Source organism: Protopterus annectens, chromosome 3.part1 (genome assembly GCF_019279795.1).
Source record: "Protopterus annectens isolate FY-2018-M chromosome 3.part1, PAN1.0, whole genome shotgun sequence".
Classification (NCBI taxonomy): Eukaryota; Metazoa; Chordata; order Ceratodontiformes; family Protopteridae; genus Protopterus; species Protopterus annectens.
This window is the reverse complement of record NC_056732.1, coordinates 580,840,177-580,865,448: the sequence shown is the minus strand read 5'-3', so window position 1 is coordinate 580,865,448 and position 25,272 is coordinate 580,840,177. Positions and strand designations below refer to the sequence as shown.

The 25,272-nt window shown below is 39.3% G+C and overlaps 1 protein-coding gene across 1 annotated transcript in view; it reads left to right on the top strand.

The window, feature by feature from the left end:
- LOC122797703 (dol-P-Man:Man(7)GlcNAc(2)-PP-Dol alpha-1,6-mannosyltransferase-like) overlaps positions 1 to 11,422 on the top strand; it is a 290,834-nt gene extending 279,412 nt beyond the window's left edge. Inside the window, exon 6 of the mRNA XM_044066238.1 lies at positions 11,073 to 11,422. Within this exon, the coding sequence (XP_043922173.1) occupies positions 11,073 to 11,328 (256 nt within the window). The 3' untranslated portion in view covers positions 11,329 to 11,422. The remainder of the gene's footprint in view (positions 1 to 11,072) is intronic.
- The last annotated feature ends 13,850 nt before the right edge of the window (positions 11,423 to 25,272 follow it).

The following is a 25,272-nucleotide window of genomic DNA, read 5'->3' as shown; positions in this document are numbered from 1 at the left end:
GTGTGTGCACATATATATCATATTTAGAGTTTGGGCAGTGGGGATCACAAACGGAGGACTGTGTTTCCCTCATACAGAACTGAGTCAAAGAAAAAATGTCCATTCCATTCAAAAGGAAGGTATAGAGTTCCTTAATACTAGTTACTTTACACATGGGCATCAGTAACATAGCTTCATATAAATCAAGCCACAGTAGTCCAGCAAAAGCCATTTCTATGACTGAGTAATCAGTGACATGAGAAGAGAAAACTGGATGAAGGAAGTGTATCTGAATTGTTGTTATTATTATGGTCATGCCTAATAATAATATCAGAGTTAAAAATTTGTGAACCTGAAGTATAAGTGTAGTAAATGTTTTCTTTGTCCAGATAAATATAATTGTTTTCAAATTATATACTTTGGTTGCGGCTCATTTGTTGTTAATTTATGTTGTCTAGTTTTGCTAATAGGAAAAAAGATAAAAACATTTGTAAATGCACATTTTTTTTTTGTAATTCAGGCTGAACAATAAATAATACTGCTTTCAAGCATGGGTCCCATATACATTGAACTGTCGCTTTCTTTAACGATATTGAAAAAAATTTCCTCAAAGAAGGCTAACAATCATTTCTTTAAAATGAGTGACAAAAATCATGTCTGACTCATCAATATTTCTATTAGAAGTGCTTTTTAAGTTAGTGCTGTTATGTAACATAATGTAGCACAACTACATAAATAATTCTGGCAGAAGGAGAGTGAGTGTGATCTTGTCTGCCCAAATGTTGCAGTTACACTAGAAAATTGCCTTTCTGCTTTTACCTGCTCTCACTGCAAGTGGTCAAAGTTTTGTTTTTAATGTCCCAAATGTCCTAGCCTATAATATCCTGTGTTATCTGAAGCATCCACTGCTTGCTACTGAAAAATAAGTATCATTTTACTTGATCTGGACTTCATGCATTGTGTTTTACTGTGTACTGTTATTTTTGAACTGTATTTTACTGTTTATTTGCTGTTTCCTGCACTTTTAGCCTAGCATAGACTTGGTTCAGATTTGCTGGACCCAATCTGCTTTTACAGTTTCTGAGCACTAATCCATTTTTCCTCCACAAAAGAGGGCCTCCCCTACACCACACACTGAGAGTAGAGTGTGGCTAAGAACCTATGAGTGGCGATTGATGGGCCAGGAACCAGTCTAGTGTGCTACTGTTGGTTAAAGTGTTTGAAATCATTTTAATTTAGTTGCTACTGTTTGCCTGCGTTAGCGCCAGTTTGAGTGGCGTGCACCACCTGCATAACCACACACTACTGAACAGTGGAGAATCCCATTGACAGTTATAGACACAAACTCTTAGAACACAAGTATTTAACTAAGGGAAAATTATCTCTCAGATGTTTCTCACTGTTGTGCTTCACTGCCCAGTTAGACACTCAGCTGAGCCTCTGAGGTTCCTCCACAAGTCTTACCCATTAAGCCCCTCACAGTTTAGAACTTTCTTCTTGTTCCTCAGCCATACCTGGTCCTTCTAGTCCCCTCCCTGTTATTGACTGCAGTACTTCATCTAGCATCATGAATGGACAATTTCCCACCATTTCTCCAGCCAACTTGATCAAGATGGGCATATTGAGGCAGTGTAGCAATTGTCTCATGTATTCTGACAACCCACCTCCTAATTCACATAAATTCAATATGTAAGAGATGTGTCTATATTAAGAATCGAGAGTCTAGGCTCTTTTGCTCACAAATCAGTATATCAGTTACTAAGCAAGTTGTCAGCTCACACACTTCACCTCCTGCACCATCCACATGTACAACACCTAAACCTACATATGCAGAGGTTCATACTAGAAGCCTACGTTAAAATCAGAGACCTCCCAAACATAAACACATTTCACTTAATACATTCCCAGCAAATCACAGTACACATACAAACGCACACACAAGTGTCTCACCAAACATGCCCCTAAGGCAAAACACAAAATCAAATGTTTTAATCATAGGTGACTGTTGTGAAACACACAGATGTCCCACTCACCCGGCGGGATAAGGAGAAGGTCACAGTCAGCTTTCTGTCAGGTGCCAGGATCCACCACATCACACATGCACTCAAGTCTCTCAACAACAGGCACTGTTATGACTCTGTCGTAGTCCGTGTTGGTGTGAACGATTTGAGACATACCTAACTGGACTATATGAAGAGAGACATGACTGAGCTGTCTGATTATGTGTCCCAGGCAGATATGTCCCTAGCCTTAAGCAGCATTCTACCTTCACCTAGGATGATGCCTCAATACAGACAAAAAATGATTGACTTCAACAATTGGTTTAGTTTCTGGTGTCATTCTAAGGGGATCCAGTACCTGTCAGCTTGGGTGATATGGCTGATAGACCACAATACTTTGCCAGAGATGGTCTCCACCTGTCAACTCTGGCATTTTAGCTGCTGGCTAAGGCTCTTGCCTCCCCTTGATGCCTTTTTAGGCAATGTCACAAAAACAAAATTCTCAATGTAAAAATATCCTCAAAAAACAACCTTAATGTTATGCTGCTAAATGCTAGATGTCTAAATCTGAAACTCACATAAAGCACTCCTCACATTGGAAGATGCAGATATCTGTGCAGTCACAGAGACCTGGTTCAAGCCCACAGAGAGCACCCCAGCCATACCGGGATATAATGCCTAACACACTTTCAGACCACAAAATGAACACCTGAAAACTAAAGGAGTATCAATATTCATTAAAGATAAATGCACCTCCAGATTGGTTAAACAGAATGATTCCCTAAAGTTATTCCATGTACAAATAACTATAGGAAAGACCCCCCCTCCAAGTTATCGTCAGCTATAGATCCCCCTTCATGAACCATGATAGCCACACTACCTACTTGGATCTACTTGAGTCACTCAAAATACAACCATACACCCTAGTTATGGTTGACTTAAACTAACCGTCCATAGATTGGGTAAATTATTTTATTTATTTTTATTTATTTATTTTACATATGTTGACCGGGATAGTCCGACTGGATGCATGTCCATTTTCAGTGGAGACCCAGGGAGAAAAGCTCCAAGGGTAAGCAGATACAGCATTACATAATGCCAGCATTACATATTACAGACTATTTACAGAGATTACATAAGTAAGCAAGTTAAACAAGTTCCACAGGTTACAGTTAATCCTGAGCGCAAGTCAGGATTAAGTTAAATTACACAGTAAACTGGTTAACAGATTTTTACACATTCTAGAGAGAGTTAGCCAGGCTTGATACATTGACATAGCCAGTTAAGTGACAAATGTTGTTTGAGTCTAGTTTTAAATTGACCTAAGGTGGAAAGTAAGGTAATATCAGCTGGAAGAGAGTTCCAGGATCTACTTACAGAGTTTGCAAAGAGAGAATTACCGGCTGTGTTATTAATTTTGCTAGTCTGAATTAGTAGTTTGTTAGAGGATCGAAGCGGTCTAGGATTGTTTTTGGGGGTGATAATATTTTTAAGTGCAGGAGAATTGTCTGGATTGTAGAGGATTTTATAGGCCATAATCAGTTGGTTATACTGGATTAGGCTGGGTAGTTCAAGCCACCCAAGCTGATTTAGATTGATGCAATGATGTGTCCTAAAATCAGCCCAGTGGCAAACCTGGCAATGTGGTTGTAGCAAATTGAGAGTTTGTTAAGGACAGTCTTGTTTAAATTCGAGAGTAGAGGGGATGCATACAGAAGGGTTGAAAGAAGGTGAGAGCGAGCTATGGCAATTTTAGCTGGAGGGGTTAGGAAGGCTTTTATTCTGTAAAGTGACCCTAGTTTTTTATTGATGGATTTGATAGTTTGGTTAACATGTAGGTCAAATTTTAGATTATTGTCTGTGATGACACCTAATAGTTTTGTAGAGGGGTCAGGGGAGATTATTGTGCCATCATTTGATTTTATGGTAAAGGTGAAAGCGGTAGACCTACGTGTTGGTGAAAATAACAGCATTTTAGTTTTTTTGGGATTTAGGATCAGACGATGTTCAGAAAGGATCTTGCTTTGGTCCCATTACAATTATATGTGTACAAACACACTCGCCCAAAGGTTCTTGCACTTCATTAACTCAAATGCCTTGGAGCAAATAGCTGGCACCCCCACAAGGGGCCCAAACATTCTAGATTTGGTACACACCAACATGGTAGAATGGTGCACCACCATAAGTGTGCGGCCCTCCCTGGTGAAGTCTGATCATAAATCGGTCTCTTGTAAAGTAATGATAGCCTCAGACACTCCCCCCCAACCAGGAGAAACTAGACTAAAAAAACTTCTTCAAAGCCAACTACAGCCCCTTAAGAGAAGGCATTAATAGCTTCAAAGCTCCGGTCCCCACTGAAGGCAAGTACACCTATGCTGGGATATCCACTATTGGATTTATAAACATCTATACAATTGTATTGACTCAGCAGTTCCTGATGGGACCAAAGCAAGATCCTCAAGAAAAAACAAGTGTTGCCTGGTGGACATCCACCATAAACAGGTTATATAATGATAATAGGAAATTGCTGTCTAAGAGCAAGAAGGAACGATCTCAGAATTGGAAGCACACCCTTCTCAACTTGAATAAGCAAATAAGATATCTTGTAACGTCCTTTAAAGCTAACTACGAATCTAGATTAGCATCCCTACCTAAGGATAATCATAAAGCCTTCTTTAGTTACATCCAAAACGTTAAAGGAAAAGCCCAGATTTGCGCTGATCTGGCAGTGAATGGTACCACATATACTGAACCAGTGGAAATAGCCAACATGCTAGCAGACAGGCTCAGTAAAAACTTCTTCCCCCTAGTCTCCACCACATATGCCCCAAAACATTCCTACCACCTTCTCTCCACCTTGTATCTCTAAAGAGCTGGTCTTAACTGCTCACACCAAGGCCAAACACACAGCCTGTATGAGACCTAATAACATCCCAGGCTGCATTCTCAGTGGTTTAAAACAGGAGTAAGCGACACCATTGGGAACTCTCTTCAACCACAACCTAAGCACTGATTTTGTTCCTGCTAAATGGAAAACAGCTACCATCATCCCCTTGCACAAGGAGGGTACATACACCGACTCTGGGAAGTATAAACCCATTAGCCTAACTAGTCTTATCTAAAAAGCCATGGAGAGAAACATCATGGACCTTCTCAACAAGGATATAGAAGACCTTCAAACAATTGAGCCAACCCAGTTTGGTTTTGTTAAAGGGAGATCCTGCCTATTGAACCTGGTGGACTTCTTCGAGACTGTCACCAAATCCCTGGACAAAGTTAAACCTGTACATATGGCGTACGACTCAGCCAAGGCCTTTAATGCAATCCCCCACTCAGGCATCATTGAAACACTCTGGGGGTCAACCCATATACTGTCAGGTGGGTTGCAAACTGGCTCACCAACAGAACACATACAGTCAAAATAGTGGAGTCCACCTCCACCAGCAGACTCATTACCAGTGATGTTCCACAGGGATCAGTGTTGGGGCCCCTATTGTTTGCAATCTACTTCTCAAAAGGTCTGTGGCTGACAAAGTTTGCTGATGACTGAAAACTGGGAGCAGTCATTGAGTCCCCAAATGATGTCAACATTCTACAAGATGGACTTGTACAAACCAATGATTGGTGCCAAAGTCATGGTCTTAAACACAATGCAAAAAATACATTATTGTCCCCTTTGGTAAAGGCAATGTCCCTGCAGATTACAGTACTAATAACAACACCCTAAGCTCTAAATCAATGGTGAGTGATTTAGGTACAAAGGATGAGAGCAACCTTACTTTTGATCACCATGTCTCCACAGTGGTAAGGAAGGCCTTCAACTTTGCTCACCTCATAAGCAAGGGCATAGCTTTCTGAACAAAAGAGGTTATAACCCCTGTACTCTTCCCTCATCAGGCCAGTAATAGAGTACAGTGCTCCCTTTGGTATGTACCTCAACAAGACACCTGCAGCAACTGGAGAGACCTCAAAGGTTCCTCACAAAGAAAATTCAGGGTCTTCAGTACATGTCTTACATTGACAGACTGATATCACTGTCACTATACTCTATATCATGTAGACTACTCAGAGGTGACCTGTGCCTTGCATGCAGAGCAAGCTCTGATCCTGCCTTATTGGAAATGCTGCACATTCGTAAGTCAAATGGTACATGATTCACTCGCTCTAGGGACCTTAACCTAGCATGTGACATCAATAGAACTTGCTAGAGAGACAGATATGTCTCATAGAGGTTGCCTCTTTTCTGGCATAAACTTCCAGTACAGGTTAAACAGAGCCCCTCATTAACCCTTTTTAAGTGTAACTTGGACGATTGGATGGAAACTGCAAATTCATTCTAGGGGTTTCACCTGTGTCCCTCTTGTATAGTGGCAATTGGTGTTGCTTTAGAGCTGCTTATAACATAGATCATATCTCTAGACTCTTAAGGGAACAAGGGTTGAACTTGGCTAGGCTTGTAAGGGCCCTAAGGTCATTAGCCTAGTAAACTCCTATGAACCAGTCTTATCAACTTTTTCATGGAGAAGTATTTTGTACTAGGTTCCCATGATCTGGCAGTCTTGTCCCTTCCTTCCTACCCACCCTATACATCCTGTCCAATTTGATCCCATCACATCAGCCTTATATATCCATATCACACACACCATTCCCCGTGAAAAGGTCAAACTCCCTTAGCCTGTTTCCTTATACTATTCCTTCTTTCCTGTTATACCACCCTGGTTTCCTTGCTCTGTACTATCTTCAGCAGCACATCTTCTTTCTCTTTGTAAGGCCACCAGAACTGCATGGGTTGTTCCAGTTGTAGTTTTGCAAGGGTCAGACTAAACGACATCACAATTTTCCTGTTCCTGGAAGTTCACATACGTATACTGTTACATATACATATTATTTGCCTTTGTTGCTGCCTTTCCTCCTTAATCCTGATGGTTATTGCTTTTTATTACAGCAACTTTCAAGTCCTTTTCCTGTTATGTGATTTTGGGTCTGATTCCTCTCCTGAGTTTATATTGTACCCACAGGTTATGATTTCAGAGCTGTATCACCAGTCACTTCAAAGGATCGAAGAGGTGGCACCACCTCTCATACCATGCTTCAGATCTATTCTTATTCACCAGCAGACTTGCACCCTTTGTCAGATACTACTTCCCGAGTCTAGGTGTCATCTTCAAGAAGATTGATCCAGATTTCCATCCCATGAATGTTGTGTTAGACAACCACATTATGTAGTGCAGGACTTTGACTTGGATACACACTTGAGACTCCCTTCCCCCCACAGCCACTGTCTGCTTTGTAATATCCTCACCAGCTACCTGCACAGTTTCTCACCTTCCTGTCCCCCTTATTTTCACAGAAAGCTAAGGTGTGTATGTGTCTGGGGAGTGGGGACTAAGTCAAAAGATTGACTAAAATCAACCTGCATTGTGCCCACAGGGTTTCCTTTATCCAACTCACCAGTAATCCAGTCATAGAACACAGCCAGATTAGTTTGATAGGAGCTTCCTGCTGAGATCCCAGTCTGTAATTTGTTAAACAGCCCATTTTCTCCCCGTTGTTAACCTTTTCTTAAGGACTTCCTCCATTGTTTTACTGACTACTGAAGTTAGGCTGACTGGCTTGTTGTTCTCTGAGCTGCTTCTTGCTCAGCCTTTGCAGAAGAACACTATCACTGCTTGCTTCCATGTTCCATAAGACACTCATTCCCTAAAGGACTTGTTGAAGAGATATGTCTGAGTTTTAACTAGTGTCATAACAGCCTTCTTGGGTATTCTGTGTTGGATCCAACCAGGCCCCTCTGCCTTGTCCTCTATTAGCAGTGATAATGCCTTCCAAACTTCAACTGTGACTTCATTTCTCCACTCACTTTCTTCATCCCTCCTGTAGTCCAGCCTGGCATCCTACCTTCCATTTCCTTATTAAACACTGATGAGGTCTCCATTTAAAATTCTACTGTCTATCCTCTTTGTACTTAAATCACTTGATTTCCTACCTTTTTTATTTCTGTCTGCCATACTCTAAATGAAGACTTTTATTCTCCCCATGCCTTAATGCCAGTTGACAGTCTCTGACTTTTTTTCCATTGATCATCCCCACATACCTTACTGCCTTAGTTTTGGTTTCCACTTAACTCTACCACTGGTCCTCCCTTTTTCATTTTCATTCCCTGTATTTCTTCTTATCTTTTGTAGTTGCTTTCTTTTTATACTGAACTGTAATTTTCTGCTTTGCATTTACAACCCTTCCCATTCTTTTTTCCATGTTCTGCAAGTAGCTCCCTGTTTTATACTCTAGCATGCCCAATACCTCTGTGCTTTTCCTCCATATTCTAAGACCTTGCCTAGTGGCTCCTACTTTCCAGTAGTAACTTATCCCACTGTAATCCCTGGCCTGTTTCCTTTTCCGTGACCAGTGAAGTATACTGCTACAGTCATGTTTTGCCAGTGGAACCTTAACTTGTACCCTCGCCCCATCCTTTTTTGCAGAGAACTAAATTAAGGATTGTTTCAGCCCTCCTCCATGCTTCACTTGCAGTGGATGTTTTTGTCATGTATACAGAAAATGGGAAGAATGCCATGAGGGTTAAGAATAGCACCAGTCAGGAACTGAGTAAGTTTGTAGAGGAACAGACACAAGACCGCTCACATAGAAATACTAGCTTTTATAAGGTACATTTAAACTGGCAAAAATGAGGCTGTGGTGAAGGAATTAATGTTAACATGTGAAAAAAAAATGTTGAATATCCTAAGTGGAACGTTTTCTGTGAGGAATTAAAGTTGCTTCCTGAATATGTTACTAAAATGGGACAATTTAAAATGAAGATAGAAAAGGAACAGAACTAGTTTTATGTTGGAACATGTTTTTAATTACTTAGACCACCCAGCCCATTCTGTGTAAGACTGTAGCCCCTCCCTGTAGAGATTATCATATTGGGCAACATATTTTGTCATGTTTGAAGCATTCATAAGTATATAAGAGGAAGAGGAGATTATGGCCTTTAATTCATAAATGTTGCTCACAAGTCAGCAGCATACTGTGCTCAGTGTTGCAGAGAGTCAGTGTTCAGCTGAAGTGAAATTCAGAAATATGTAATCATCACCCCCCTGAATCCCATTAAACCTCTCCTGCAAACATCTGTAAATCATTCACCATGCAGTTTTAACAACATCAAGAATGTAGCTGTACCCTTCACAAGTTGCATAGCATGAGTGACCTTGAATCGGCATACTGTATGGCATTCCTATTAACAAGGATATTTGTGGTGCACATAGGCCATTCCTGCAAAATATCTATTTAACTGCAGAGGTTTTACTCACTGCAGAGATGTGCAGTGATACTGGACAAGACAGTACACAGTGCAAGGCAGCCTTGTACAGTACATCGATATTTATGAATTCTGCTCTTTAACTGGGAACAAAATTATCCAGGCTGACATGGTCAGCAGTCTGTACATAAGGGATACCCCCAAGGCACTTGTGTAATATGGCAATTTCAGGACTGGTAGACCAAAATGTACAGGATAGTCTGGTCACAAAGTCCCATTAGTCAGTGACAGTGGTTTAGCCAGCATACAAGTTTGTCACACATACAGACAGATAAATGTCCAAGGCCACTGTGATTATAGTTCAGAACAGTAACCATGGCTATGGAGGACAGTGCCCTCTGCCCTACTGTAAATGCAGAATGTTCCTGCCACTGGCATTTCAAGTGTACAAAAATTCTGCTGTTAGCCTGCCAATACTATTACTTTAACTTGTTTGTAAATGTCATATGGCTCAAATGACATAATTAATATCTTGCATTTATATACCGGAAAGCTGAATTTGACTATTTGTGTACTTTTCTAATCTACATGTTCTAAGTGTTTGTTGTTTTAAACTCCACTCTTGTAGTTTGGTACTGCACAGCTTCAAGAAATCTGTAGACTCAGAATTCTATCAAAAGAAAAAGAAACGCTTATACCAGGAAGTAGCTCGATTAATTACAGTTTAAGTCAGAAAGAGTTATAACATTGGACTTAAGTGTGCATTATTATCTTATATGAGGATATTTATGATGTACTAGTCTAAAAAATAGCTTTCTTGTTAAATAAAAAATGACCTTCTTGGATATGAAAAAGGAGAGTAATAAATATTTGTGTTGTATGGTTAAATGGTGGCATTTTTAGAATTGTTTATAACCTGTAACTTTACCGTATCCACAAGTTCCAATACATAATCCATACAGCATATATAGAAACATTTTGAGTCTACCTGTTCGGCCTGTTATAACAGCACAATGTTGTCTTAACTAAATCTTTGCCTAACACTTTGGACAGCTAAGTAATTTTTTTTTGTCTTTATGACAGGTATATAAATAGACACTGCATTTTTTTAATAAGATAATTTTTCTTATTCTGCCTATTGACCATCAGGTATTTCAGTGCTAGATTTCCATTCATTCCTCAGTAGTGGGAGGTTCTCAAATCCACTGTGGAGATAGCTTTCTGCAAGTGTCTGCGTACAAGCAAACATTGGAGTTGCCTGGACCCTTGCCAGCATCCAGGCTATGAGTGGATTAACACCTCCCCTTGTGGAGATGTGAGTACTTGCTTTGCCGCAAGGACCACCTACACCCTTTTGTTCCTGTATGTATTCCTCCACATGGGCTACTGTCACCAGCCTGGGTGATGACACATATCTTCCCAGCACTGGCTCCTTACATCCTGAAATGAGTCTGCTGTTTAGTGGAGTCTGTCATTAGAGCACTAACATAAGGCTGTGGGGACCACCACCACTGTCCCCAAGAAGGGCATGCTCATTCTTCCTGCCTGTGCCGTTGATCAACCTTCCAAGCCACTAATCAGACTTTGGTTACCAGGGCCATTGTCATGTTTTGCCCTCTGCTCCACCAATGGAAGCAGACCCTCCATATTTTGTTACTTAATGTCATAGTAAATTTTGTCTCATCATTGTCTTGCATACTCTCTTTGTGACACATTTACATGCTTTTGTGCCATTAAACAATTTCACTTCTGTTATGACACGAGTTGTATATGTTTGCTTCATTTGCAGTTCGTGTACTGTTTTAATGTTTCACAAAATAATTTCCTGTTTGCAGGTATGATAAGAGAGAAGACTTAAAACCAGGAGACCAAAGGATGGCATTGTATACACACATCTTAATGGAAATGGATCCAGTGAATCTAGATTATTACAGAAACACGCACAGAATTTTGACCAATGTTTCGTGTTTTAGTGGTCTTCGGTTTGACACAAAAGTGCTACCTCCTGTTCAAATAGCACTGAAAACAAAGATAGTGTTGCTGGAAAAAAAATTAAATCTGAATTATGATGATAATTTTTCAGCATTATGATCTTTTTTTTTTTTTTTTAATATTACAAATTACAAAAACTGCTGTTGGTGACATTATTCTATTTAAATAAAAAATATTTTTTTCCTAAATGAAAGCAGTGACCATTCTGTTCTGGATATTTCAGAATCATATTTTGCAGTGTTTTGCATTGTCTAAGATAGTTCTATAGCTGCAACTTTAAATCTTGTTTTAAATTTTAATCATACGAGCCTGGCTCCATAGCACCGAGGGGTGGAGCCCTGACTGTGATCTAGGCAATTGAAGTCCAATAGAAGACACAGGCAGGGAAGAGCACATCCTGATCACCTATCCAGGGGTGTTTCCCGCAAATAGTGACTGGGAAAACCACCACCCATGCTTCACTGGATGGAGTCAGGGCTGCTAGAAGTAACACCCCTTGAAGAAGTGAGTGGATGTCTTCCTTGGTTAGCTCATTGCACATCTGCTCTCTGCACTTTGCAAATTGCATGCAAGGTCAGGAGGCCACTAAAACACAAAATATCTCAAACCATCTCAATGGTTTCTAAATGATGGTCCCCCTCTGTCAACCCTCACCCCACTGATGGTGAAGCAATGACCAACAGAGAGTGTGGGAAAATTGTGTGGATGGAGGGTAATATACTTGTTATTTATACATATTAGTGTGGTGTTTAGTATGTGATATGCCCATGCAGAAATACTAGCTGTTGTAAGTAACTGTGTTTCAGCTAAATCACTTAACATACTATCCATAGATGAAAGATGAAGTATTGTTTGATCAGTTTTTCTCCTTGTCAGGGGATGGGTTTTTCAAAATTCTGTACTCTAAAATATCGGCTATAAGACACTAATAGAGTCTGCGTACAAGCAAACATTGGAGTTGCCTGGACCCTTGCCAGCATCCAGGCTATGAGTGGATTAACACCTCCCCTTGTGGAGATGTGAGTACTTGCTTTGCCGCAAGGACCACCTACACCCTTTTGTTCCTGTATGTATTCCTCCACATGGGCTACTGTCACCAGCCTGTATCTTCCCAGCACTGGCTCCTTACATCCTGAAATGAGTCTGCTGTTTAGTGGAGTCTGTCATTAGAGCACTAACATAAGGCTGTGGGGACCACCACCACTGTCCCCAAGAAGGGCATGCTCATTCTTCCTGCCTGTGCCGTTGATCAACCTTCCAAGCCACTAATCAGACTTTGGTTACCAGGGCCATTGTCATGTTTTGCCCCTCTGCTCCACCAATGGAAGCAGACCCTCCATATTTTGTTACTTAATGTCATAGTAAATTTTGTCTCATCATTGTCTTGCATACTCTCTTTGTGACACATTTACATGCTTTTGTGCCATTAAACAATTTCACTTCTGTTATGACACGAGTTGTATATGTTTGCTTCATTTGCAGTTCGTGTACTGTTTTAATGTTTCACAAAATAATTTCCTGTTTGCAGGTATGATAAGAGAGAAGACTTAAAACCAGGAGACCAAAGGATGGCATTGTATACACACATCTTAATGGAAATGGATCCAGTGAATCTAGATTATTACAGAAACACGCACAGAATTTTGACCAATGTTTCGTGTTTTAGTGGTCTTCGGTTTGACACAAAAGTGCTACCTCCTGTTCAAATAGCACTGAAAACAAAGATAGTGTTGCTGGAAAAAAAATTAAATCTGAATTATGATGATAATTTTTCAGCATTATGATCTTTTTTTTTTTTTTTTAATATTACAAATTACAAAAACTGCTGTTGGTGACATTATTCTATTTAAATAAAAAATATTTTTTTCCTAAATGAAAGCAGTGACCATTCTGTTCTGGATATTTCAGAATCATATTTTTGCAGTGTTTTGCATTGTCTAAGATAGTTCTATAGCTGCAACTTTAAATCTTGTTTTAAATTTTAATCATACGAGCCTGGCTCCATAGCACCGAGGGGTGGAGCCCTGACTGTGATCTAGGCAATTGAAGTCCAATAGAAGACACAGGCAGGGAAGAGCACATCCTGATCACCTATCCAGGGGTGTTTCCAAATAGTGACTGGGAAAACCACCACCCATGCTTCACTGGATGGAGTCAGGGCTGCTAGAAGTAACACCCCTTGAAGAAGTGAGTGGATGTCTTCCTTGGTTAGCTCATTGCACATCTGCTCTCTGCACTTTGCAAATTGCATGCAAGGGGAGGAGGCCACTAAAACACAAAATATCTCAAACCATCTCAATGGTTTCTAAATGATGGTCCCCCTCTGTCAACCCTCACCCCACTGATGGTGAAGCAATGACCAACAGAGAGTGTGGGAAAATTGTGTGGATGGAGGGTAATATACTTGTTATTTATACATATTAGTGTGGTGTTTAGTATGTGATATGCCCATGCAGAAATACTAGCTGTTGTAAGTAACTGTGTTTCAGCTAAATCACTTAACATACTATCCATAGATGAAAGATGAAGTATTGTTTGATCAGTTTTTCTCCTTGTCAGGGATGGGTTTTTCAAAATTCTGTACTCTAAAATATCGGCTATAAGACACTAATAGAGTCTGCGTACAAGCAAACATTGGAGTTGCCTGGACCCTTGCCAGCATCCAGGCTATGAGTGGATTAACACCTCCCCTTGTGGAGATGTGAGTACTTGCTTTGCCGCAAGGACCACCTACACCCTTTGTTCCTGTATGTATTCCTCCACATGGGCTACTGTCACCAGCCTGGGTGATGACACATATCTTCCCAGCACTGGCTCCTTACATCCTGAAATGAGTCTGCTGTTTAGTGGAGTCTGTCATTAGAGCACTAACATAAGGCTGTGGGGACCACCACCACTGTCCCCAAGAAGGGCATGCTCATTCTTCCTGCCTGTGCCGTTGATCAACCTTCCAAGCCACTAATCAGACTTTGGTTACCAGGGCCATTGTCATGTTTTGCCCTCTGCTCCACCAATGGAAGCAGACCCTCCATATTTTGTTACTTAATGTCATAGTAAATTTTGTCTCATCATTGTCTTGCATACTCTCTTTGTGACACATTTACATGCTTTTGTGCCATTAAACAATTTCACTTCTGTTATGACACGAGTTGTATATGTTTGCTTCATTTGCAGTTCGTGTACTGTTTTAATGTTTCACAAAATAATTTCCTGTTTGCAGGTATGATAAGAGAGAAGACTTAAAACCAGGAGACCAAAGGATGGCATTGTATACACACATCTTAATGGAAATGGATCCAGTGAATCTAGATTATTACAGAAACACGCACAGAATTTTGACCAATGTTTCGTGTTTTAGTGGTCTTCGGTTTGACACAAAAGTGCAACCTCCTGTTCAAATAGCACTGAAAACAAAGATAGTGTTGCTGGAAAAAAAATTAAATCTGAATTATGATGATAATTTTTCAGCATTATGATCTTTTTTTTTTTTTTTTAATATTACAAATTACAAAAACTGCTGTTGGTGACATTATTCTATTTAAATAAAAAATATTTTTTTCCTAAATGAAAGCAGTGACCATTCTGTTCTGGATATTTCAGAATCATATTTTTGCAGTGTTTTGCATTGTCTAAGATAGTTCTATAGCTGCAACTTTAAATCTTGTTTTAAATTTTAATCATACGAGCCTGGCTCCATAGCACCGAGGGGTGGAGCCCTGACTGTGATCTAGGCAATTGAAGTCCAATAGAAGACACAGGCAGGGAAGAGCACATCCTGATCACCTATCCAGGGGTGTTTCCCGCAAATAGTGACTGGGAAAACCACCACCCATGCTTCACTGGATGGAGTCAGGGCTGCTAGAAGTAACACCCCTTGAAGAAGTGAGTGGATGTCTTCCTTGGTTAGCTCATTGCACATCTGCTCTCTGCACTTTGCAAATTGCATGCAAGGGGAGGAGGCCACTAAAACACAAAATATCTCAAACCATCTCAATGGTTTCTAAATGATGGTCCCCCTCTGTCAACCCTCACCCCACTGATGGTGAAGCAATGACCAACAGAGAGTGTGGGAAAATTGTGTGGATGGAGGGTAATATACTTGTTATTTATACATATTAGTGTGGTGTTTAGTATGTGATATGCCCATGCAGAAATACTAGCTGTTGTAAGTAACTGTGTTTCAGCTAAATCACTTAACATACTATCCATAGATGAAAGATGAAGTATTGTTTGATCAGTTTTTCTCCTTGTCAGGGGATGGGTTTTTCAAAATTCTGTACTCTAAAATATCGGCTATAAGACACTAATAGAGTCTGCGTACAAGCAAACATTGGAGTTGCCTGGACCCTTGCCAGCATCCAGGCTATGAGTGGATTAACACCTCCCCTTGTGGAGATGTGAGTACTTGCTTTGCCGCAAGGACCACCTACACCCTTTTGTTCCTGTATGTATTCCTCCACATGGGCTACTGTCACCAGCCTGGGTGATGACACATATCTTCCCAGCACTGGCTCCTTACATCCTGAAATGAGTCTGCTGTTTAGTGGAGTCTGTCATTAGAGCACTAACATAAGGCTGTGGGGACCACCACCACTGTCCCCAAGAAGGGCATGCTCATTCTTCCTGCCTGTGCCGTTGATCAACCTTCCAAGCCACTAATCAGACTTTGGTTACCAGGGCCATTGTCATGTTTTGCCCCTCTGCTCCACCAATGGAAGCAGACCCTCCATATTTTGTTACTTAATGTCATAGTAAATTTTGTCTCATCATTGTCTTGCATACTCTCTTTGTGACACATTTACATGCTTTTGTGCCATTAAACAATTTCACTTCTGTTATGACACGAGTTGTATATGTTTGCTTCATTTGCAGTTCGTGTACTGTTTTAATGTTTCACAAAATAATTTCCTGTTTGCAGGTATGATAAGAGAGAAGACTTAAAACCAGGAGACCAAAGGATGGCATTGTATACACACATCTTAATGGAAATGGATCCAGTGAATCTAGATTATTACAGAAACACGCACAGAATTTTGACCAATGTTTCGTGTTTTAGTGGTCTTCGGTTTGACACAAAAGTGCTACCTCCTGTTCAAATAGCACTGAAAACAAAGATAGTGTTGCTGGAAAAAAATTAAATCTGAATTATGATGATAATTTTTCAGCATTATGATCTTTTTTTTTTAATATTACAAATTACAAAAACTGCTGTTGGTGACATTATTCTATTTAAATAAAAAATATTTTTTTCCTAAATGAAAGCAGTGACCATTCTGTTCTGGATATTTCAGAATCATATTTTTGCAGTGTTTTGCATTGTCTAAGATAGTTCTATAGCTGCAACTTTAAATCTTGTTTTAAATTTTAATCATACGAGCCTGGCTCCATAGCACCGAGGGGTGGAGCCCTGACTGTGATCTAGGCAATTGAAGTCCAATAGAAGACACAGGCAGGGAAGAGCACATCCTGATCACCTATCCAGGGGTGTTTCCCGCAAATAGTGACTGGGAAAACCACCACCCATGCTTCACTGGATGGAGTCAGGGCTGCTAGGAGTAACACCCCTTGAAGAAGTGAGTGGATGTCTTCCTTGGTTAGCTCATTGCACATCTGCTCTCTGCACTTTGCAAATTGCATGCAAGGGGAGGAGGCCACTAAAACACAAAATATCTCAAACCATCTCAATGGTTTCTAAATGATGGTCCCCCTCTATCAACCCTCACCCCACTGATGGTGAAGCAATGACCAACAGAGAGTGTGGGAAAATTGTGTGGATGGAGGGTAATATACTTGTTATTTATACATATTAGTGTGGTGTTTAGTATGTGATATGCCCATGCAGAAATACTAGCTGTTGTAAGTAACTGTGTTTCAGCTAAATCACTTAACATACTATCCATAGATGAAAGATGAAGTATTGTTTGATCAGTTTTTCTCCTTGTCAGGGGATGGGTTTTTCAAAATTCTGTACTCTAAAATATCGGCTATAAGACACTAATAGAGTGCCGAACGTGAGCCTTTTCTTTATTATATTTGAGGTTTCTGTGACAAGGATAAAAGATAATGGAGTATCATTTGATGGTAGGATATTGCTAAAGTTAAGAGGGATACCTTGATATGTTAAGATTTATGGAAAATGCAGTACACAGGGACATGTGACGGAGATGTCAGTGACATAAAATTTACAGCATGAAAACTTCACATAAGGGTGTAGTTGAAAGCAGCAGAAAGCATGCCACACGAGCACATGAAAGTTTTTTTCTACATGTCCCCAACTTGTGGGAAAATAGACAAGATCATTCATGGTATATTTAGAATGACAGACATATTTTAATATTATATTTAAATGGGCTATATAACTAAATACATATTCTATACTCCTCACTCCAGAGCAAGATTTTTAATTAGCCTACGGTAGACAGCCTCCAACTTGTCTTGAAAAATAATACAAATGTCTGACAAGAGCTCCACCTTCATTTATTTTGGAACTTAAAAGACAGGCATTAGAATCACTGAATCTGGCACCCTCACTTCCCTTCAGACATACCTCTGCAGTGACTCATTGCCATGCTGTGAAGTCAGTCAGAAAGGAATTACCTCTAAAGAAAATTATTTGAGAACATGAAAAAGAATAGTTGTGTAAAATCTTACCATAACCATAGGTGTCCTTCTTTACATTTGGGAATCCTCTGCCAAAGGTGATCAGATGTCCGGCCAGTATACAAGAGCTTTAAAGTACTGCTAGTATGTGAGATATCGCACAAATGACTTAGGAATACGTCAGCCATAGAAGCGTCGTCCGCACATAAAATCCTCAGAACTGAATGCCCCAGGAGGAATGCCAGTCTAAGGAAACAAGAAGGTTATCAGACATCCAGAACAAAAGCAACCACCAGGAGGAAGAAGGGAGGGATAGGGTACTGCAACATAGAAGAGAAGGACATCTATAGTTATGGTAAGATTTTACACAACTATTTATGTCCTTCTTTTCTAATGTTGCAGTATTCTTTACATGAGGGAGAGTACCAAAACGTAGGAGAAAACTGGGAGGAGGAAGGACCAGAACAGCTCTCTAGCAAGTCATGCCTCTAGCAAAACCAGCTCTAGATCTGGAGATGCCATTCAATTTGTAGTGCTTGGTGAAGGTATGTACAGATGACCAAGTAGCTGCTTCTAAAATGGCATTAGTATCCAAACCTCAAAAGAAAGCACCCAAAGAGGCCATGGCTTTAGTAGAATGAGCCATAACAGGAAAGGGGAGGCTCTTCACATGGAAAACATAACTAAAGGAAATAGCCTTTGAAATCCAAGAGGAGATAGTCTGCTTGGAAACAGGCAATCCCAGAGCCCTGGGATGAAAAGAAACAAAAAGCTGATTAGATTTCCTGATAGCCTTAGTTTTATCCAAATGAAATCTGAGTTGCCTATGCACATCCAAGGTGTGTAAAATCCTCTCACTAGAGGACTGTGGAGAAGGAAAAAAAGGTGGGCAAATAAATAGATTGGTTAAGAGACAACTCATTCACAACCTTGGGCATAAAGTAAGGGTTAGTACGCAAAGAGACCCTGTTCTTATGGAAAATCAGTAAAGGTGGGAAAGCCATTAAAGCTTGAAGTTCAGATAATCTTCTGGCAGAGGTCAAAGCTAATAACAGAAAAGTTTTCCAAGTAGTATTGCAAAGAAGCTGTAGCTGCAGGCTCAAATGAAGCCAAAGTCAGCTTTTCCAATACAAAGTTCAAATCCCAAGGAGGAGGAACAGGTTTCCTGAGAGGTTTAATGTGAAGGACGCCTTTGAGAAAGAGTTTAACCGTTAACCTAGAAGCCAAATAGGGAGATAAATCAGACAGGCAGAGGACTTCCAAGATGGCTGCACACTGAGAAACAGCTTAATTCTAGCTCTCCCAGTGTGAAAACAGAAACTTAGCAAAGAAGGCCGGTAGATTTGTGTTTCTGAGTAAATTTCAGTAACTGGCTAGTAAGTGTACTGCCTGGATGCCAGGAAGAAAGAAATACAAAGGACCTAGAAAAAAATCAGCAACAAAAAGTGAGGAAGAAACACTGACTGGGAAAGTTCTGCAGCTGTTCAGCAAAAAGCAATGCAACCTTCAGACATGAATCCAGTAACCTACAGGAAGATATAAGACAACTGCACACAGACCTGGTTAAAATAAACAAAACGCTGATGGACTATATCAACACTAACAACAAAAGGCTGGAAAAAATGGAAGAAGCTTTAAGCAAATATTCAGATGAGGTGACAAAGCTGCAAAAATCAGAGGCTGAAATGAAAAAAATGCTGGCTGAATATGAGACTGCTCAGGAAGAGATGTTTAAAAAAATAATAGAGTTAGAGGACAGAGCGCTAAGGGAAAACCTGAGGTTTTCAGCTGTACCACAGAAGCTGGAAGGAACAGACTGCATTAATTTTATGAAAGTACAAATAAGCAACAGGACTGGTATTCCACAGCAGGAGTTATTAGTTGAAAGGGCACATTATGTGTATGCTCCAATCCTGGCTATGAGAAAGCAACCTAGACCTTTAATAGTAAAGATGCAATCTTACCAGTAGAAGGAGTTGATTTTCACAAAACTGTGGCAGAAGGACAAAGTACTAAAAGTGGGATACAACAGAGTGTTTGTGGAGAATGATTACTCATTGTACAGCAGGCAGAAGAGAATCAAATATATTCCACTATTCAGGGGATGTCAAGACGCAGGTGTGAGATCCAAATTGCTGTACCCAGCTGTCCTCAAAGTATTCTTCCCTGGAGGGACAAAATCATTTTTTGGTGAAGTACATGCTAATGAGGAAATACAAAAGTTTGTCCAACAAAAAAGTGAGCTGTGAAACAGAAAGAGATTCTGCTTCTTGTTCTTCTGGTAATAAAGACCACAGAGAGACTGTACATGTGAAACCTTCCAGTTTCTCAACAGAAAATGTTGGAGTGAAGGAAGGGAGCATGAGAGCTGACTAGAAGAATTGAGAGCACATTGGAAATGAAGCAATGACAGGATTTGGGAGATGGCGATAAACAGTAATAAAACCAGTAACTTAATCTGGGATTACAATGCAATAAGTATGTGTATGCAATATGACAGAACAAGACAATCTGGAAATATTGGACTTTTTCAGAATTTATTGGACTGGTGGACTCTAAAGCATATGCCCTACTTCATGTCATTAACGTTCAAAAATGCTTTGGTGAGGGGAAGAGGAGGAAGAAAGTTAACTGTAAGTAAAGCATTTTTTTTCTTAGCACTGTTTTTATGGTGTATGGTTTTCTTTGCATGCTATAAAGTAAAGTTTTCTCAGTTTTTTTAAGTGTAATGGGATAGTAAATAGGTGCTGTTGTTTTTTTTTTTCCTTTTGTTTCTCCCTTCCCTCTTTCTTCTTGTTCAGTTTTAAGAAATGTAGGCTGCAGTGAAAACAGCCTGATAAAAGAGCATGCAAAAGAAAAAAATAATGTGTTTTTCTCATTCTTGAATGGGGAAATGACTGAATTAATTAAGGACCTTAGATTGATGCAGTAGCAAGTTTTAAGAGTAAGCAAGTAAATGAAAAAGAATATTAAATATTATGAGGCTTTTTTCTAGCAAAAACATGTATGGTCAGTAGCAATTCTGCAGCTGGTCTTCATGTTTCCATGGAAACAATCTGAAAAAGAGAAACTGGCTACAGGCTGGTGGTGAGTGATTGGCTAAAGGCGAAAACCTGAGAAGAGAAATTGGGTAGGACATAATGTTCTCTGAAAGCATTCACTGGTATTCCCAGCTGGGATAGCAATAAAGAAAACACAGAACCAGTTAGTACTTAGTAGAATCACAGGCTGCACCATGCACCTTAGCATGTTTAACCTCTCTTTTACATTAACTTAAGTCTGTGAGTGTGGCTGTCAGTTTGGGACTTTTGTTCCTTTTAGGAGGGTAACACTTTAGTATTTGAAGATGTACATAGTTTTGTGTGTCCGTATTACATTAATGGGTTTTGTGAGGGTATTGCGGTTGGTTGGTTGGTTTTTTGAACACTTTCAATAAAACAAACAATTTTGTAACATGTGATAGGCTGAAATGGGTATGACAAGAAACAACTGTATAAACGTTCAACCTGTCAAACAGTGTATGCATGTAACACAAAAGCTGGAACTAGACATTTAACAAAAAAAGGTGTTATACGTAAAAGGTGGGAATAATAACTTTCTAATGCAATGATATTTTCTCTAATGTCTTTAAATGTCTATAGTCTCACAGATAATTACAAAAAAAGAAAGAGTACTGAACTATATTAAAAAATGTAGAGTGCAAATAGCTACGTTACAGGAGACACACTTAGAAAGAATTGAACATGTGAATTTGATAAAGAAAGGTTTTCAAGATGGTTATTCAGCAGAATACCTTGGACAAAAGAAAACAGGAGTACTTATATTAATTGCAAGAGGTGCTCCAATAGTGATAGAAGAAGATAAAAAATATAATAATGGCAGATTTGTAGTGCTAAGAGGCTACTGGCAAGGGAGGAGGATTACACTGGTCTGTATTTGTATTCCACCTAATACTGCTATAATGGAGCTTAAGAAAATTCTGGGAGAAATAATCAGTTTTCAGCAAGGAATATTATTTGTATGTGGGACTTGAATGTGATTTACAACAGTGAAGATGTGTCTGGAGGGCCCATAAGGGAAAGTATAACAAAGGAGTGTAGTTTTTGAAGAAATTTATGAAAATGTTTGGCATGGAAGATGTGAATTTAGTAATAGGAGTTTGAAGTGAATTTACATACTATTCCCCAAGGTATAAAAACTGAGCTAGGCTAGACAGAATTTACATTTCACAAGAACATGTACAAGGTCTTGATATGCACCCAACAACTATTTCAGATCATGCACTAGTAATAACTAAAATAAAAACACAGGGTAATGAAATAAAAAATGAGACACTGGCACTTTCCCACCTATCTCTTGCAAAGAGAGGAATTTAAGGAAAGGGTAGTGGAGATTTTTCAGGAGCTATTCGAGAGGATAGAACTTTCTTCTGAAAATATAGCTAGGGAGTGGGATAAAATTAAGCTAGAGTTTAAAAATATGGTGAAAATAGAAGAAATAGAGCTATGGTTAAGAAGTAGCAAGAATTATTTAGAGGGACTGACAAATGTTAAAGTATTGCAAAATAGGGGGAATCTCACAGAATAAAAGAGGATCAACTGCAGAATGCTAAGCAGAAAATAAGGAATAACATGGATAATATGCATAAGTTTAGAAAGATTGTTATGCAACTGTTTTTGATAATGGCAGTAGAGCACAAACATTTTTAGCAAAATGACTCAGGCAACAGAAAGTAGAAAGGGTTGTCACTAGGCTTAGGGAGCCTATAACAGGCAAGGTAACAAGAGATCCTGTAGAGGTATTAGAAATATTTTTGAAATTCTGTGAAAGTCTGTATAAAGCATATAAATATGGAAATCAAGAAAAGATTAAAATGGAAATGTTAATGAAAGAGTTAAATATGCCAAGGTTAGAGGTAGATGAGGATCAATTACAGGATAGGAGGAGATGAGATAAAAATTGTAATGTATAAGTAATCTACAGGAAAGTCCACAGGAACCGATGGTATTCCTGTGAAGGTTTGGAAGCTAGGAGGAGAAAAACTGATAAAGATCTGGAAGGTTTTGTTTAACAGTATTTTAAGAGGAGAAGTACCAACATCCTGAAAGAAAGCAGTGGTAGCTGTAATACCTAAACAGGGTAAAGATCCATCAGACCCAGCTTCATACAGGCCCATTTCAATACTAAACCATGATTATAAAGTGTTCATGTCTATAATGGCTAAAAGAATGGCAAAAGTGGTATCGGAATTGATAGATGTGGATCAGTGTGGTTTTGTGGAGAGGAGGCAAACATTTGACAATATTAATGGAACATTGATGACCCTGAGGGAAACAGAATGTAAAGAAATACCACTGTTATTGGTGGATCTTGATGCAGAGAAAGCATTTGACAGAGTAAGCTAGGACTTTATGAGCAAGGCAATGGAAGCATTTGCATTTCCTGAAAAAATATAAGGTTGATTAGGGGAATAGATAAGGGATCGGAGGTGAAAAGTAAAGTGTGTGGGGTCCTCTCTGATAATTTCTGCAGAAGCAGAGAAACCAGGCAGGAATGACCTCTTTCCCCTTTGTTATTTGCATTATATATCGAACCACTGGCAAAGCAAATAAGGGACTTAAAAACTCAAGGATATAATTGGTATGATAGTCAAGAAAAGCTGTCTCTTTTTGTAGATGATATTATTTTATACTTGACAAAACCAGAAAGCGATATTACAGTGTTGTGAAACATTTTGAGACAATTTAAAATTCTTTTCGGGATAAATAATTGATGAAGCTAAAACAAAGACATTAGTGGTAAATTATGTACCCACACACAAACTGGTTTAGTAATATCCATATTTACTAGGACATGAAAAAATGAAGTTTTTAGGAGTATGGATTAAAAATGATTCTGGAGTGGCAGCTAAGGATATGCAGGAAGAGACTAAATAAAAGACAATGCAAAAACTAAGAAAATGGAAGCTTTGTTGTATGGATATATTGAACCCCAAAAAACTAAACTAATCCTATTTCACCCTACTAGAGCCCCTAACACCCCTCCTGCATTCAAAATCACCTCAGTTAATGACACCATCATATCCCCAGTTCCTAGTACTAAGTTGTTAGGGGTCACCATTGACCAGAATATGCTATTTGCACTCATATTGCCCAATCTATAAAAAAAAGTTCGCAAAAAGCTAGGGTGACTCTACAGAAGTAAACGCTATTAAAAAATTATATGGTGCTGCTTACTGTGATGGATTTGAAGTCTTCTTAAGACACTCAGTCTTGCTGGCTGGATTCTGCTGAAATCAAAGTTTGGTTATAGTTGCATTTACAGTCTTGTTGCACACAAAAGCTTGCAGAATGTACACTGATAAATGAATATACTTTGCAGCACCCAACTCAGAACAGTAACAAATAGCTTTTTATAACAAACCACACGTACTAATGTTACAGCTTTTAGTTATTGTTCTACTTGACTTCTCAATCAGCATGGATGTTATAACATTTACCTCGGGACAAATGTGTCCCTACCAATACCCCTAACATAACTGGATTAATACAGAACTTTATATACAATTTTAGTCATGCACACATATATTACATATATTTATTTATTTATTTATTTACATTTGTTGACCAGGAGTGTCCGATTGGACGTAGGTCCATTTTCAGTGGAGGCCCGGGGAGAAAAGATCCACAGTTAAAATAAATAGACAGTAGTTACATTGGATTACATAGCGATTAACAATTTAACATAGCAATTAATTACAAACATATTTACAGATGAAGAACATAGTACATCAGTAGACAACTAGAATTTTTATCTGCGAAGTACATAACAGACATTAACAAATGTTACAATAAGAAGTTCCTGCTGTATAATAAGTACTAGGCTTATGAGCATCTGAGCTTGCTATAATCAAGGTAGTTAGTGGGGTGGAAAGAAAGGTAGTGGTTGGATGGGGTGGGTGATATTAGAGTGGGAGTTGCAAGGGCATAGCCAGCATGATTTTAGGTGCGTTTTAGTAAAGTTTTGAAGTGGGTGCATGATGATACGGAAGTAATTGTGGGTGGGAGGAGTTCCATAATTTGGCTATGGCGCAAGAGAATAGTGCTTCACCAGCAAAGTTATTGGCTTTAGTGATCAGCAAGTGATTTTTGTTGCTGGATCTTAGTAGTCTGGTGGTGCGATAGGGTTGGAGTAGATTCTGGAGGGATGGGACATTTAGTGGATGGTTTACTAGTTTGTGGGCAAGTGATAGTTGATACCATTGAAGGAGGTGAGGGAGTTCAAGACAGCCCAGTTCAGCAAGTGAGAGACAGTAGTGACTACGGTAGGATGCCCCTGTGGCAAATTTGGCAATTTTGTTGTAGCAGGTCTCTAGCTTGTTTAGATCGCATTGCCTTAGGTTGGTATATATTGGAGAGGCATAAAGTAGGGTGGAGATAAGGT